Source organism: Neophocaena asiaeorientalis, unplaced genomic scaffold (assembly GCF_003031525.2).
Source record: "Neophocaena asiaeorientalis asiaeorientalis breed wild unplaced genomic scaffold, Neophocaena_asiaeorientalis_V1.1 scaffold606, whole genome shotgun sequence".
Classification (NCBI taxonomy): Eukaryota; Metazoa; Chordata; class Mammalia; order Artiodactyla; family Phocoenidae; genus Neophocaena; species Neophocaena asiaeorientalis.
In genome coordinates this window covers 10031801-10046681 of record NW_020173687.1, presented here as the reverse complement: position 1 = coordinate 10046681, position 14881 = coordinate 10031801, and the positions used below count along the sequence as shown (strand labels likewise).

The 14881-nt window shown below is 49.2% G+C and overlaps 1 protein-coding gene across 4 annotated transcripts in view; it reads right to left on the bottom strand.

Moving 5' to 3' along the window:
- Positions 1 to 8928, bottom strand: part of NFATC2 (nuclear factor of activated T cells 2) — a 144350-nt gene extending 135422 nt beyond the window's left edge. For 3 of the 4 annotated variants that reach the window (XM_024750299.1, XM_024750297.1, XM_024750296.1), the window contains exon 1: positions 8537 to 8928. In XM_024750299.1, the coding sequence (XP_024606067.1) occupies positions 8537 to 8666 (130 nt within the window). In that variant the 5' untranslated portion in view covers positions 8667 to 8928. The remainder of the gene's footprint in view (positions 1 to 8536) is intronic. The other variant, XM_024750300.1, reaches the window with a different exon arrangement.
- Positions 8929 to 14881: the final 5953 nt, after the last annotated feature.

Genomic DNA, 14881 nt, shown 5'->3' with positions numbered 1-14881 from the left:
ACCCGCTCGCCTGCCTTCTCTCATTATAGCCTGGGTTTGCCTGCTTTGACCATTGTATAAATAAAACCGTCCAAGATGTACATGTCACAGTTTTCCTCAACCTCATGTCTGAGATTTAACCATGTCGTATGCATCTGCCGTCTCTTTTGCGTCTCTGTGTAACAGTCCATCAAATGATGACATCAGACTTCACCTGTCTGGTCACCTTGCCATACTGCCTCCGTTCTTCAAGACCGCGGCCATTTGAGATTGAACTTGTGCTTCAGGGAGATCTGTCTCTAAGAAAAGACAGTCTCTCCGCATTTGTCACGTGGTGCTCAACAGAGAGCGACTTCCTCGCCAAAAGGAAAAGGAAAGATCTGGGCAGAAGAATTAGCCGGAAGTAGACCTCAGATAATCCTTCCTCAGAAACAGGGCTTGCGTGGCTACCCCGCCTCTCCGTCAAAGCCCTGCACAAGGCGACATGGGCACGGCCACCTTCCTTGCTTTCCTTCCTCTAACTCACTCAGCAAAAGCCCCCTTGCCTTTACGCCAGGCCCTCAAAGAGCTGTACCCTTTATGGAGTCCTACAACCCCTATCACGGCCTGCGAAGCTGATTTCCACCTTTCTTTCAGGCAACTTGAAATTCAAGTGGAAACTTCCACTTGAAGACAGTGGGGCCCCATAACCCTTGGCCAGGGGCAGAGACTTAAAATTAATACCTGATTGACAGATGGGTGCTTTATTTACACTCGTCCGGAGGAGCTTTCACTTTGGTGCCGTATTCCCCGAGGGCGGGCACACTTCATCCGTGGCCCCTGCCAAGCCCGGTCATTAATGACATTCCTCCTTTCTCCTTGGCAACGGAGGTGATGTCACCTGTTGCGGATTTCAGACCCTCATCCCACCTTCTTAGGATCACACAGGTAAAAAACAGCCCCTTTCTGAAGTCTTTACAATGACTTTCGCAGGCACTGCAGACTTAAAGCGTTCCCCACCTCCACGTCTAACGGGCACCCTTTTTCAGCACACCCAAGCAGGTTTGTTTTGATAAGGACCTTTATAAACCCTGAGCTTTGCAGGCAACTTTCTTACTTCAGACAGCTCACTCAGGCGTGGTTCAATTAAAATTCACACAGAAGGACTGGCTTTTAGAAATATGTCGTATTAACTAAAACAGGTCCAGGTGAGAAAATGCTCTTTCCCAAAACCTCAGACTAGGACGCATGGAGGGTCCCCAAATGCCAACTCGGGAAAAGCAATCCCTCTGCTCTTCCTGTAGCTTCCCGTCTACCTCTGATATATTTCTCTTGCAGAGGAAAAAAAGCACAAAGAGTCCAAGGCACAGGACTTTAGATCTAAATGCCAGTCCGTAGGAGATGCAAGGGACAAAGGAACACGTTAAAAAAAACACCACAGGGATGCCACTGGCAAAATCCATCACGTGGAGACCAGCACAGGAAAAATGACCCTGCTTCTTCAACAAATAAACGGCAAGAAAACAGACTGATGGGGATTTTTATAAAATAAAAGAGCCATAAATGGCCATGTCAACCAATTACAATGTGAGGATCTTGGTTCAAACAAATTAACCATAAAAAGATCCTCGTGAGACAAGCAGGAAATTTAAACACTGGACATTTGAAATTAAGTATTATTCCTTTTCAGGTTTGACAATGGTATTTGATTTTTTTTCAAGAGCCCTTACTTTTGAGCTACATACTATTTATTAATAAAATATTATGCCACCTGGAATGTGATTTAAAGGAAGCAGGGGTGGAGATGCGGAGAATACACCAAGGCAGAGATGACATAAGATTGGCCTTATGTTGATCATTGTTGAAGCTGGGCACGTGGGAACATGGGAGTTAACTATACCACTGTCTCTACTTTTCCATATATTCGGAAAAGTTCGTAATAAAAGTTCAGGAAAAAGTCAAAGCCAGTTCCTCTTGCTTTGGGGGAAACTATGTGGGGCTCTGCTCCAGGTAGGAAAGCTCACAGCCCCTGACGCATCCCAGGAAGAGCCTCAGGGCCGAGTCTTGCCTTGTTCCCTGAGCTCAGTTTGGGAACAATGGGCAAAAACCAAACCTCGCACCAGCCCAGGGAAGCCGAGTTTGGCTGGAGCTCTGTGGAGCCCTGTGGCTATTTCCTGTGCTGGGCAGAGAGGAAAGAGGAAGTCCCTTCGTGGGGGGAAGCCACAAGGCATCCATCACGCTGCACTTTCCAAGGCTGCCTCTTCCTGGCCCTGGCTCAGGGGGTCCTGGGGGGTCAGGGCAGGACACCTGGGGAGGCCCTGCCTCTCACAGAGGCAGCCAGAGGGAACCTTGCAGCCTGCGAGTCAGGTCAACTGAGAAAGCTTTTGCAGCCGGCCAAGCTCTGGGGCTGAGGCAGGGGCCCAATGAGTCAGAACTGATCGTATGTAAGTTAGATAACTTGCTGTGATGCCAACTGAAGCCCAACAGCCAGTGGCTCCTCTCCAAAGAGCATCTTCTCTTAAGACTCGGGATTCATCAAAGGCCAAGGCAAAGACTCTCTCCTCCAAGGAACCAATGCTCTCAAGAAGTCAGGCGAGCCAGAAGACATCTCGGAGCCCACCACCACTGCCACCCGACACTCACACAGCCCTGCTGCCTGCACTTAATCGCACCGCCCCGTGGGCACCTGCCATCTCCACCCCCATTTCACAGATGGGAAAACACAAGCGCAGGGGATCAAAACCACCTGCCCTGAGGCATACCACTAATAAGGAATTATGCAACTTTTCATCCATTTATTGGGCAACGATTTATTGCATGCTTGCTAATGCCAGGTACTTTTGCTTGGCCAAGGTCACGCAGGTAGGAGACAGCTAAGTCAGAATTTCAAGCCAGGATTCCCTGATTTCAGATCTGGCGCTCTGACTTGCTGAGCCAATGGCCCCTGGAGTTGGGGGGAACATGTACCCCAGGAGGCATGCACGACAATCTACTGGGATGTAGAAAGAAATACAGGAACAGCAGAACTCCCGTTTATGCGCTGTCCTTTCCCACTTGCATTTTTGTTGCATGTTTTAGGAGTATAATCCCATTAGGACAGCAGTGAACATAAAATTGATAAGTACGTAAATACCAAAACATACGAGGTGAATGCACCCCATGCTGGCGTACAAGGGGACCCAGGAACGCTGGAGTCAGTGAGATACTGGCTGAGCTGTAGTGCTGAGGGCAGAGACCTGGGATCCTAACTGCCCGGGTTCGAGGCCTGCCCTGCCATGTACCACTCAACGACTCTCAGCAAAAGTTAACTGACCCCCAAGGAGTCTGACTTCACCGGTCCTGGGTACGGCTGGAACAGTCTAGCGTGTAGCCGGGATTGAGGACCGCTGGCCACCAATGCTGCATTTTTCCCATTTATTCAACCCCACCACCGTACAGGACTAAAAAGCCTTGGGAACAAACTCAAATAGCACAGCTTTAAGATTTTAAGAACCTCTACTCCCGATCAAAAGCTAAGGCCACCTTAAGAACAGAAGGCCTTTAATTTGGAAGCTGGGATGGCATGTGTGCAATAGTGAAGAGTGATTAAGGCAACTTTCTCCCTAGTCCTTTTGACTCCCTTGACGAGGCCGCGGCTCAGTGCAGCCCTCATTTCACCTTTCCAGCTGCACCTGGAGACACTATTTGTACAAAGCAAGCTTATTAAGGCCTGTCCTTAACTCGACACAGACGGCAACGTCTCTGAATGTCACATGTGTTTAGCGAACTGCTTGCTTAGGGTAGAGCTCTATTTTTAGTAAGCACCAAAAAAAAAAAAACCCAAGATACTATATCCCAGCACCTCATTTGTCCCAATTTGTTTACCAGGCTGTGTCCCACATTGGCCTGGGGGCCAGGCACGGGCAGGACCACATCTCATTCGTCTCTGTACCCCTACAGGGCCTGGCACAAAAGCAGCATTCGGTGAGTGAGCGCTGAAAGAATGAGGTTTCAATTGTGCCCTGTGAATGGGTTGAGAGCAGGGGGCCCTGAGTCGAAGTGCAGGGGACATTAGGGCTCCAGCAGGGCCCGTGACGCTACTTGGAAATGGTATAAAAGGTGCGCTGGGGGCAGAGGGGATGCTGGTTGGGGTGGGGATTTGTGGAGGGGGGAGCAGTGCAGGAGGGTGTTCAGTGTGCTTCTGCAGCGTACGGGATCTATGGCTTTTATCAGCCTTTCAAAGGGCTGTGACCCGAAAAGTTTAAGGATCACCAGAGGAAACTTTACAAGCAATGACCGGGAGTCCATTTTCCTTTCTGAAAGGTCAAAGTTAATGCCACGTGCATCGGCTTACCAGGAATCGGAGGAGGGACACACCAGACCCACTGAGGTAGACTAGAAGCAAGCGCTCAGTCCCAACAGAGCCCGGAGGAGATCCGGCACCTCTGGGAGGTGACCGGGTATTCCCAGGACCAGCCCGTCTCTCCCAGTGTATTACAAGTTGGGAGTAGTAAGAATGCATTGACTTCACAAGCACACACAAAGAAATTAAACTTCTGATCTGTCTGATCACAGCCAGCACACCTCTCCCCTCCAAGGTGGGCTCAGTAGCACTGGCCAGGACTCCCACAGTCCCGTCCCCATTCTTTCTATCAGTATTACTACATACTTAGCTCTCTCCCTCAGTAGAAAAAAATAAGAGTTTACTTTGAATGCCTCTAGGCAAATAAATCTGAAAATCCAGATAAGGGAAATAAATAATTTCTTAGAAAGATAAAGTTTACCAAAATTGACTCCAGTCGAAATAGAAAACGTAAACAGACCAGTTCCCATAGACACAATCAAGAAAGCTATCGCAGAACCACCCCCATGAAAAGGCACCAGATCTAGATGGCGTCACAGAGGAATTCTATCGCAACTGTAGAAACTGGATAGTCCCAATAATACACATGCCGTTCCCGAACATAGAGAAGGAAAGAAATTTAAACCTAACAGCATACCAAAATGGACATTACAGACAAATATCACTCATACATACCGCTAAAAGAAATCCTGAGCAAAATATTATCCAGTAGATGCCGGCCCCATCACCATAAGAAATCCTGAACAAAATATTATCCAGTAGATGCCGGCCCCATCACCACAAGAAAATAATACACAGTGAGCAAGTGGGGGTGATACCAGGAATATTTCAATATTAGGAAATCTATTAATATAAGCGATCTTAGAAGAATAAAATCATATATTTTTCCATAGATGCTAAAACGTCTATAGCATAACTCAACTCCCATTCTTAATCAAAACTCTCATGAAAATAGAAATGGATGAATACTTCCTTTACGTAATTAAATACATATGTCTCGATTCCAAAGCCAACACTGAAGGTACTCCTGCTGGGGTCAGGAACAAAGCAAAGATGTCTACTTTCCAGTACCATGTAGATGCTACTGGAGGTACTAGTCAATGCAATTAGATGAGAGAAAACAATTAGAGGCTCTAACTCATTGAGGGCAGGGACTGAGTCTCATTTCCTATTATATCCCCAGGATCTAACACCATAGGTGCTCAATAGTTAGATGGATGAGTAAATGAATAATGACTCACATTACTGAGCACCTCTATTAACAAAATCAAGGCTTTAATAAAAAGCTAGTGAGAAATCACACTCTGTGTTAACTGATTTAAGTGGGTTAAGCCATTCAAGGCAAACACCGCCATGAGGTGAGTACTATCATTTCAGTCACGTGACAGCTGAGCAAACAGAGGTCTGGAGAGGTTAGATGACTTTTCCAAGATCACTCTGTTGGTAAATGTTTTAAATTCCAGTCTTGCATGGTACCAGGCCCCTAACAAACTGCTTTACACGTGTCTCTCATCAAGAGAGGGAACGAGGAACAGAAAACAGGCTCTGGAGCGGGACAGCCAGGTTCATATTTCAGCTCTGCCGTTTACCAGCCCTGCTTTCTCGGGAAAATTCCTTCACCTCTCTGTGCCTTTGCATCCTCCTCTGTAAAACGAGGGTGACAACAGTGCCTACCTGCTAGGGTCGGAGGGGTACTACACGAGCTAACAAACACCTGCCACATGTTCAATCTCCATAAAACGTGCACCCGACTTCCCCCAAGTTCCCTAAGTGCCGACACCAACTTCTGACAACATCTGGCCCATGAGCAGTCCCCTTTCCTCTTTGGTTTTTCACCAAGCCCACGCCCAGAGTTAAGCAGAACACCCCATGTGCATCACCAACATACTGTCACCTGGGACAAAGCCCAACAGCAAGGTAAGGGCTAGTGTTGGCCCTTGGGGAGACCCATCATGTGGAAGAAGAGAGAGGGGACTGCTATTAACATCTGGGTGAGCCAGACCCACATCTGGGACAGCTCGCTTTAGCCTCTCAAGGCTCCCGACATCCCTTCTCTTCCTGAGCCATGATGTTTCTGTGCTGCCGACTTCCCAGCAAGGGGTCATTATTTTACAGATTTCAGAGCATAGCGTCTCACTCTTTAAGCGGGGCTGCACACAGTGACCTCTTTCCAAAGAGCACAGTTCAGAAAGGAGTAACCTTACAGTGGAGGAACCTGCCAAAGGCTACCTCAGCCAGGTGGTCAAGGCCATCATCAGTAGTGATAAATCATGCTGACAGTACGTACCCTCGATATGATGTGATGGAAATGGTCACTTTACCTCTGTGGTCTTCCTCCCCCAAAACCCATAGCCCTGTCTAACCATAAGAAAAACATAAGATCCCACTGAAGCGACATTCTACAATGTACTTGATCAGTACTCCTCAAAACTGTCAAGCTCATGAAAAAAAAATAAAATAAAATAAAAAACGACAGTCTGAATGTGAATAAAGTACGGACTTAGGTCCATAATACTGTATCATAATATTGGCTCATTAATTATAACAAATGTATCAACTAATGTAAGATGCTCACCATATGGGGGCTTGGTGCGGTGCTGGGTATATGAGAACTTGCCGTACTATCTTTACAACTTTTCTGTAAATCTAAAACTGGTCCAAAAAATAAAGTTTATTTTTAAGAAATAGATTCTGGGGCCTTCATTGTGGTCATTTAGACACCCCTCTGGCAGCCACCAAGCACCCCTTGCCAAGAAAAACTATGAAAAGCACCTCCCATCGGATTTGGCTTGGAAACTGTTTCCCCGGAAATCTCTCCCCACTGCAGGAAAAAAAAAAAATTCGTTGATTGTGAATCTGGGAGGGGTGTAAGTATTAGTTCCCTGCAAAACATGAGTTTAATCTCAACAAACAGCAAGACCACTGATGCTAGAGGGATCATTTGCAGATTCTTAACTGTATCTTCTCAAAGCAAAGGATGGCCTCCGGATTGCAACTCAAGAAGACTGGTCTCTTTGGCTGGATAATTATTTCCACCTCCAGCCAAAATAGAGAATAATTACGAATTACCATCTTCACTTGGTATCCGAGTGAGGGCGTCTCCGAAATCAAAGCAAGCCCCTCACCTAAGGAGCTTCACCTGAAGACGCTGTGGAAGGAAAGTTAAAACTTCTCTGCCTAACCCAGCATCTCTGGGAAACAGCAAGCCCCGGAGAGTCCGGAAAAGGCCTCCTACACATAGCAGGCAGCACAACCCCTTCCTGCTTTCCCTAATGCAGCCAAGCCCAAGTGCATCTGGAAGTTACCACCAGGCCTGCCCCAGAGGCTTCAATAAGCACTGGCTGGGCTAGGCTGTCAAAATCAGGAAGCCTAGTTGGGTTGTTTTTTTTTTCCCAAGACAACCTGCTAACCAGAAAAATACAGTGAGGTTGGGTGCACCACCTTCTCCTTCTGACCAAGGCTCCTGTTAAACACGTGAAATGACGGCCCAGCCTGGGGAAATCCCCGGTCCCCAGCGCAGAGCGCACTTGAAGGCACCGACCAACAGGTCGCTGAGGCAGGAACAGCCTGCATCTTCCTGAATCCACAACCGCCCACAGCCATGATGACCGCGGGGTGGGGGATCCCTTAATGAAGCTCACACTGAGCCATGCGGGGTGATGTGCAAACACAGAGGCAGACCCGAGGGAGGAAATGGGCCAGCCGCCCAAGATTAAGTCAAACCACCCTCCAGCATTAGATACAGACAACTTCTTCCTTAGTGTCAACACAAAGTCCCCAACGACGGGCTCGCACGCGGTGGTGCCCGGAGGTGTGAGGATCCGCTTCACCTGCCCTCTGTTTGCACCAGCCCCTTCCCACGAACTCCATTCTCTGGCTTCCTCATCTCCTCCCTCCAAAGGCAAACCAGTAGCTTCCTCTGCCCTCTGACGACCAGCTGCAGGCAAGAGGCCAGCTGAGACCCCTGCCACCCTTGGCTTTGCTACCAGTGACAATCAGGGAGAAGTAACTGGAAACCAACGCCCTACCAGGCAGAGTGAGCCTAGCGCCCCCTAAAGGCGGCTGCAGTCCCTGACGCCTCGCGCCCTCCCTCTCAGCCGGGGGGAGAGGCACCCCCCCCGCTCCAGGCCCCCCAGTAAGTGTGACACGTGGGGCAAAACGGGGCCCTGTGTCCACTGTCCAGGCCCAAGCCCCAGCCCGGGCTCGGAGGCCAAGCCGGGGCGAGCCTCCACCGACCTTCGATAGGATTCAAATAGTCATAATCAAAGAGGATGGAGAAGTCGAACTCGTCTTGGGGGCTGCCTCCAGGCTCGTGGCCCGGGGCGCCCCCGCCGTCGGGGTCGGGCTGCGGCTCCTGGGCGTCCATGGCGCGCAGAGCGTTGGGAGGGCGGCGGGCCGGGGGCGAGGGCAGGCTCGGCTGTCTCCTGGGCCCTCGTCGGGGGTGGCGAAGGAGGCAGGAAGCGGGGCGGAGAGGCGGGTGGAGCGGCGGGGTCACTGCCCTCGTGGGAACGCACGCCGGGTCCAGGGACGGCGCGCCTGGCGCAGCGGGTCCTGGACGCTCCCGCGGGAGCTTAGCAGCGGCGGCGGCGGCGGCGGCGGCGCGGGCTTCCTGCTCCGGGAGGCACCTGTTGCAGCCCGGGGAGGGGAGAGGGGAGGCGGGGACAGCGCGGCCGGGTCGGCGGGGGCGGGGCCGCCACCCAGGGACCCGGGGAGGGAGGGGGGAAGGGAGGGGAGGAGTGGCGGGCGGGCCCAGGAGGAAGGAGGCCGCCCCCTGGCCCTGGCCGCACTGCCCTGGCCGCACTACCCGGGCACCGCGCGCGGCAACCCGCCGGGGCCATCGCCAGGCGCTCTGGTGCGGCCGCTGCTCCTATCCTCCCCGCGGTGAGCTCTGCGCCCCTGCCGGATCCTCCGGATGAGAAAGCCTCTTGTCGTTTGCCCTCTATGACCGGCTGATCCCAACCTTTTTCCTCTTTTCTAATCTAAGGGGGCGGGAGATGGGGGGATGGGGGGATGGGGGAGGGAGTGCACCCACGCCCTTCTCTTGCAGACTCGTGTCTCCAGGTGCCTCTCTACCCACAGCTGTGGCATGGTTTTCACGTACATCAGTCACCTGAGTGCCCCTGAACTCAATTCCCAGGACCTGGGAAAGAATCAGAGATACTCTCAGAGCGCAAGTCCCACCTTTACATCTATACCTCTTGGCCAGGTGCCGGGGACCCAGCATGAACCAGACACTGCTGGGGCTCAGTTTCTGGTGGGGGAAGAGTCATGCAGGAGATAAACAGGGGAGCAAAGATCATCCCCGTAAGGTGTCAGGAGAGAACTCACCAGAGATATAAGGTAAAGGCTGGGGGTTCACGAGGCTTTGGTCACTTCGGTGGTCAGGTAGGGCCTCTCTGGGAAGGTAGTATTTGGTTGAACCAGACTGATGGGAGGATCTGGGGGAAGAGTGTTCCGGCGGTGGGAACCAAAAGAAAGTGAGAGCCAGAAGGTGTTCTTGTGTGGGAGACCAGGAAGGAGGGCAGTGCAGGTGGAGAGGTTGGCAGGTGACAAGTACGCCTGGACGCTTGTTAAAAACACAGATTCCCAGGCCCCTCACTGGAGCTTCTGAAACCCTAAGTCTGGAGTAAAGGCTCAGGGTTGTGTATTTTTAAGCAGGCACCCGAGGTGAATGTTATGAACAGGTACATTTGGGGAACAGTACATAAGAACCTACTACCACCCCCCATGAAACACTTCCAGGGGTCTCGGACCAAGTTAGCTAAAGTCAGAAAACAGACTCACAGGTAAAAACGGTGAGATGAGAGCAGTGGCCTCAACCCTTATGCCACGTTAGCATCACCTGAGACACTTTTTTTAAAAAAATGCCTGTTTCCACGTTTCAATCCAAACCCACTGAACTGGAACACCCAAAGCTGTTTTTTTGGGTTTTTTTAATGACCTCAGATGAATCTAAAGGGCAGCCAGTGTTGAGAATCGCTGGATCAGAAAAGTAGGTGGGAGAGGTTCAAGGAGTCCCTGAGAACCACAGCTTGATATCAGCTGGGGACTGACTCTAACCCTTCCCCACGTGCCAGAAGTATAGAGAAGATGCACTCTTCAGGGAGAGCCATCTCTGCTCCGTTAAGGGGTTTGTGTGAAGCTATCAATCATCATTCATTCCACAAATCTTTACTGGGCACCTGCTTGGTACCTGGCACTGCTACAGATCTTGGGGATGCAGCCATCAGCAGGACATGGTCTCTACCCTCATCATGTTTCTATCCTGTTAGCAAAGAGACACAGCAATGAATAGGGCTTTCCAAATTGCACTTAGACCAGTGGCTCTTAACCCAAGCTACACATTAGACTCACCTGGAGAGCTGTTCAAAAACTTCAAATGCCTGGGCCCCAGGAGGGGCCAGTTATAATCAGAATGTTTGAGGCCCAGGCATCAGTACTGTGTAAAAGCTCCCCAGATGCTTCCAATGTGTGGCCCGAATCACTAATATAGACACAAACTCCATTCCAGGGTCCTGGGCCTGGCTCAAGATTTGTGAACTTTCAGAGTCTTGGGAAGCACTTTCTGGTTGTCAGAGCAGAAACAAATCCTCTTCTTTGTTTCCTAAGCATAGGCATACGTATATTGGGTGTATCCAACAAGCATCTTAGGGGTGGCTGATAGATTTAGGTCGAGGAGAGGCGGTGACCCAGGCTGCAACACTTAGAGCCAAGTATCTAGAAGGAGATGGATGCTCTTGGGTCCCTATGACAGGACTCAAAATCCAAACCCTGAAACTTGGTCAGGGATAAACAAAGGAACCAACCAGTCCTTGTGATATAGAAAAGGAGAAAGGCTGGTGTCATCCTCAAGTGTCCCTTTTCATCCCTCCATCCATGATGATTAAATGCCTCTAATCTAGTGGACATCTATTGATTTTGCCTCCCTGGCATCATTCCCCACTTCTTCTGATAACAGCACCCCAGTGTGTTCCTTTGGGAAACGACTCTTGATACAATCTTGGTAAAATTATCAACCCAGCTGTCCCATAGTCCCCTGGCAAAGAAGTGAACAAATGATCCAGGCTTGGCCAATTGGAGAATTTCATCTCCACTAGCCTATGAGACCCATTAGGGCAGGGGTCATGAGTGCCTCATTCACAGCTTTATGTACCATGGATGTGTGGATATGCAGATGGATAGATGAGTGGATGGATGAGTGGATGGATGGATGATGGATGGATGGATGGACAAATGGGTGAATGGATAGATAAATGGATGAATAGATGGATGGATGGATAAATGGATGGATGGATGGATGAGTGGATGGATGGATGATGGATGATGGATGGACAAATGGGTGAATGGATGGATAAATGGATGAATAGATGGATGGATGGATAAATGGATAAATGGATGGATGGATAAGTGGATGGATGGATGATGGATGGAGAGTAGATGGATGGATGGATGGGTAAAAGAGTTTGTCCTCGTGTATGTAAGATCCTTATATTTCTCTTTAAGGGCCCTCCTCCCTGAGGCTTCCTCTGGCCACCCAACTGTTTGGGCAAGAATCTAAATTCTTACCCCCAACTGATATCCTCTTGAGATACCCAATAATAGGATGAGATAATAAAGGTAAAAATCACTTTACAACTGATAAACTGCTACAAAGACTTCAGTCTTATGAGAATGGTTCAGGACATTCTAAATAATACTCTAATTGTCTAAGTTGTTCCTCTGAACAGTGGATATATTTTTAAAGTTTCTAGGATCTGCACCAAATCATAGTTCTTTAAGGGAAGGGGTTCAAATTAGGCCCTGAACCATAACAAAGTTTCCGCTAGAGCAGTGGGAAGTAAGAGGGTTTTCTCTAAAGGCCACTTTGAAGGGTGCGGCTTGGGTGTGGGGGAAGGCATATTTTCATTTCCAAAATAAATAATTTGTGTCGTTCAAAGCAAGGGCTAGGGGCAGAATACATGACCTTTATGCATTCAGAGGCCACAGCAGGAAGCTGGGGGGTGGGATAGAGGTCTTGACAGTGCAGCTCTGTCAACCTTCCCTCTGCCCTGCCACTGGCCTCGTCGCGGAGGCCCTAGCCTTTTGGTTTTTCTCCGGGTTCCCCAATAAAAGTGCAATGCGAAGCTCGTGAGGCCACTGAGAATTTGAAACTCCTAGCACACGTCTGACCCTGGCCCAGGAATTCAGCTCCATTCAAGAGCATTTACTCTAGTGTACAATTACAAACGAGGTAAGTGCCATGAAAGGAAAGAAGATGCCACAGAGCTTATATCAAGGAAACCTGATGTTGACGGGGAATTCAGGGAAGGCTGCCCTGGGGAGGTGATATTGAAGCTGAGAACAGAAGGTTGAGTAGAAGTTAGCCAGAGAACAGTGAGGGGAAGAACTAACAGCCAGATGGGAAAGTATGTGCAAAGGCCCTGAGGCAGGAGGAAGTAGGATGTATTGGAAGAACTGAAAAAAGACTGGAGTGGCAGGTACCCAGGAATGGACAAGAAGATGGTGTGAGGTAAGGCTCGGGGGTGAGTGGGGCCTGAGGGCCCGTGTGGAGAATTTTGGACCTCAGACCAACGAGGAATGACTCAAGTGTATTAGGCACATACATGACAAGATCATATCTGGGGGTTTTAAGCGGTTGCTCTGGGTTCTGCGTGCAGAAGGAACTGCAGGGGGCGAGTATTGAAGCAGGAAGACCAATTAGGAGGTTCATACAGTCATCCAGGCAAGAGAAAATGGGGCGTGAACTATGGTGAGGGCAGCTGAGATAGAAAACAGTGGAAGCACATGAGAGATATGCATACTCTCTTCCTTGAGTTATCTCTTTTCCTCTTCCAGGCTACTTCTTAGAAGGCAGCATTGCACGTGAATACAAATACCTGAGGTGCACCACCCTCTGGGGCCCTCCCACCCCACTCCAGGTGGCTCTGAGTCCTGAGGCCCCTTCAAGTTGGCCCTGGAATGACCCCCGCCAACACAGAGCTCTGCCCTCCTTTCCCCCTTCTGGTACAAAGCTCATTTTTAGCTTCAGCCTGGACCCCTCCCTTGAAATCTGGGCTCACATATCCCACTGTCCACCCAGCATCTCCATGTGGGCATCCAACAGGCCCCTCAAAATACACGTGTCCAAACCAACCCTGTTATCCTCTGAAACCGCTCCTCTCCCACTGTTCCCAGCTCAAATATCACCCTCCCATTAAACCAAGGAGTAAGTCCCTTGCGTCAGCTCACACCCACGTGCAAACTCTCGGCAAATCAAAAACCCTCAAAACGTAACCCAAATCCCACCGTTTTTCACCAACTTCACTGTTCTTCCTCCCACTCCAGCAATCCTAGCCCCCCACCATCTCTCACCCGAACGAGTATGATAGCCTCCTCCCTGGTCTCCCTCCTCCCTCCTCCCTTCCACATTGGCCCTTACATGGAGCAGCGAAAGGGATCCTTTCAAAATATACATCCGATAAACCTCCCATGGCTTCCCATTAAGTTGAGAATTAAACACAAGCACCTTGGCCTACAAGGTCCTAGATAAACCACCCCTGCCCCAGCTCCCTTTAGGTATTATCTCCTGCCATTTTCCGTTTTCTGACTCCCTTCTGCCACCCTGATCGTCCTTGAAAATGCCAAGCACGACCCCACCCCAGGGCCTTTGCACCTACTATTCCCACTGATATTTGTCACTTCCTTGCTTTGTTCGTTCCTCAGCTCAATGTCAGCTTCCATGACCATCCCCATAGAAATAGCATCCCCTGGCCTCCTCTGTCCCCTGACCCTGCTTTATGTTCCTCATAGCCCTTATCTCTGCAGCATGTTTTATTCATATGTTCATCTTTTACTCATTCCGAACCCCACATCCTGACAACCCCCATCGCAATAAAAGTCTGACTATAAGTAGGCACTGAAACGTGTTTAATCCGAAAAGTAGGAATTTTCTTTACCAGATTCCAAAACGCGATCTCCCTTCAATTTAAGCACATCCTGGGATTACCACCCTAGTTGCTAATATTTTAATTTATAGATGGATGCATTTGACTCCACCAGGGCTGGAACCAGAGTGAGGCGAGTGAGGCGAAATTTAAGAGGGCACCAAGCACCTCCATAATTGAATATATTATGTTTTCATGAAATGTTTTTTAAAAATCAAAATTAAAGCCAAAAAAATCCATGGTGAGCAAAATCGTTACATTTCGAATAAAGACAGAATCAGTAATAGTGCCGTGCAGAGTTGTACTGGACCCTGAAGCAAAGGGATGATGAGTAATACTGATCCCGTCTTTATTTAAAATTTTTATTTCTATTTTTGGTTCATCTTGGATTTTTTGCATCAATTTTGATTTCTAAAACAGTCCATGAAAATATTATTCATTTTGATCACTTGAGTTTTTCAGCGCCCCCTTCCACGTTGCCTACCCACAAAGCCATTTTCCAGGAATGAGCTCCTTATGAATTGGGGGAACAACAAGACAGTTTCAAACTTGACTTTCACTCCAATCTATGATGGACATCATCTTCTGAAACCTGAACAGGACTTCTCTGCTGTGAGGTAACTAATTTCCAGGAGGCAATTTTATCTTAAAGCAGTTT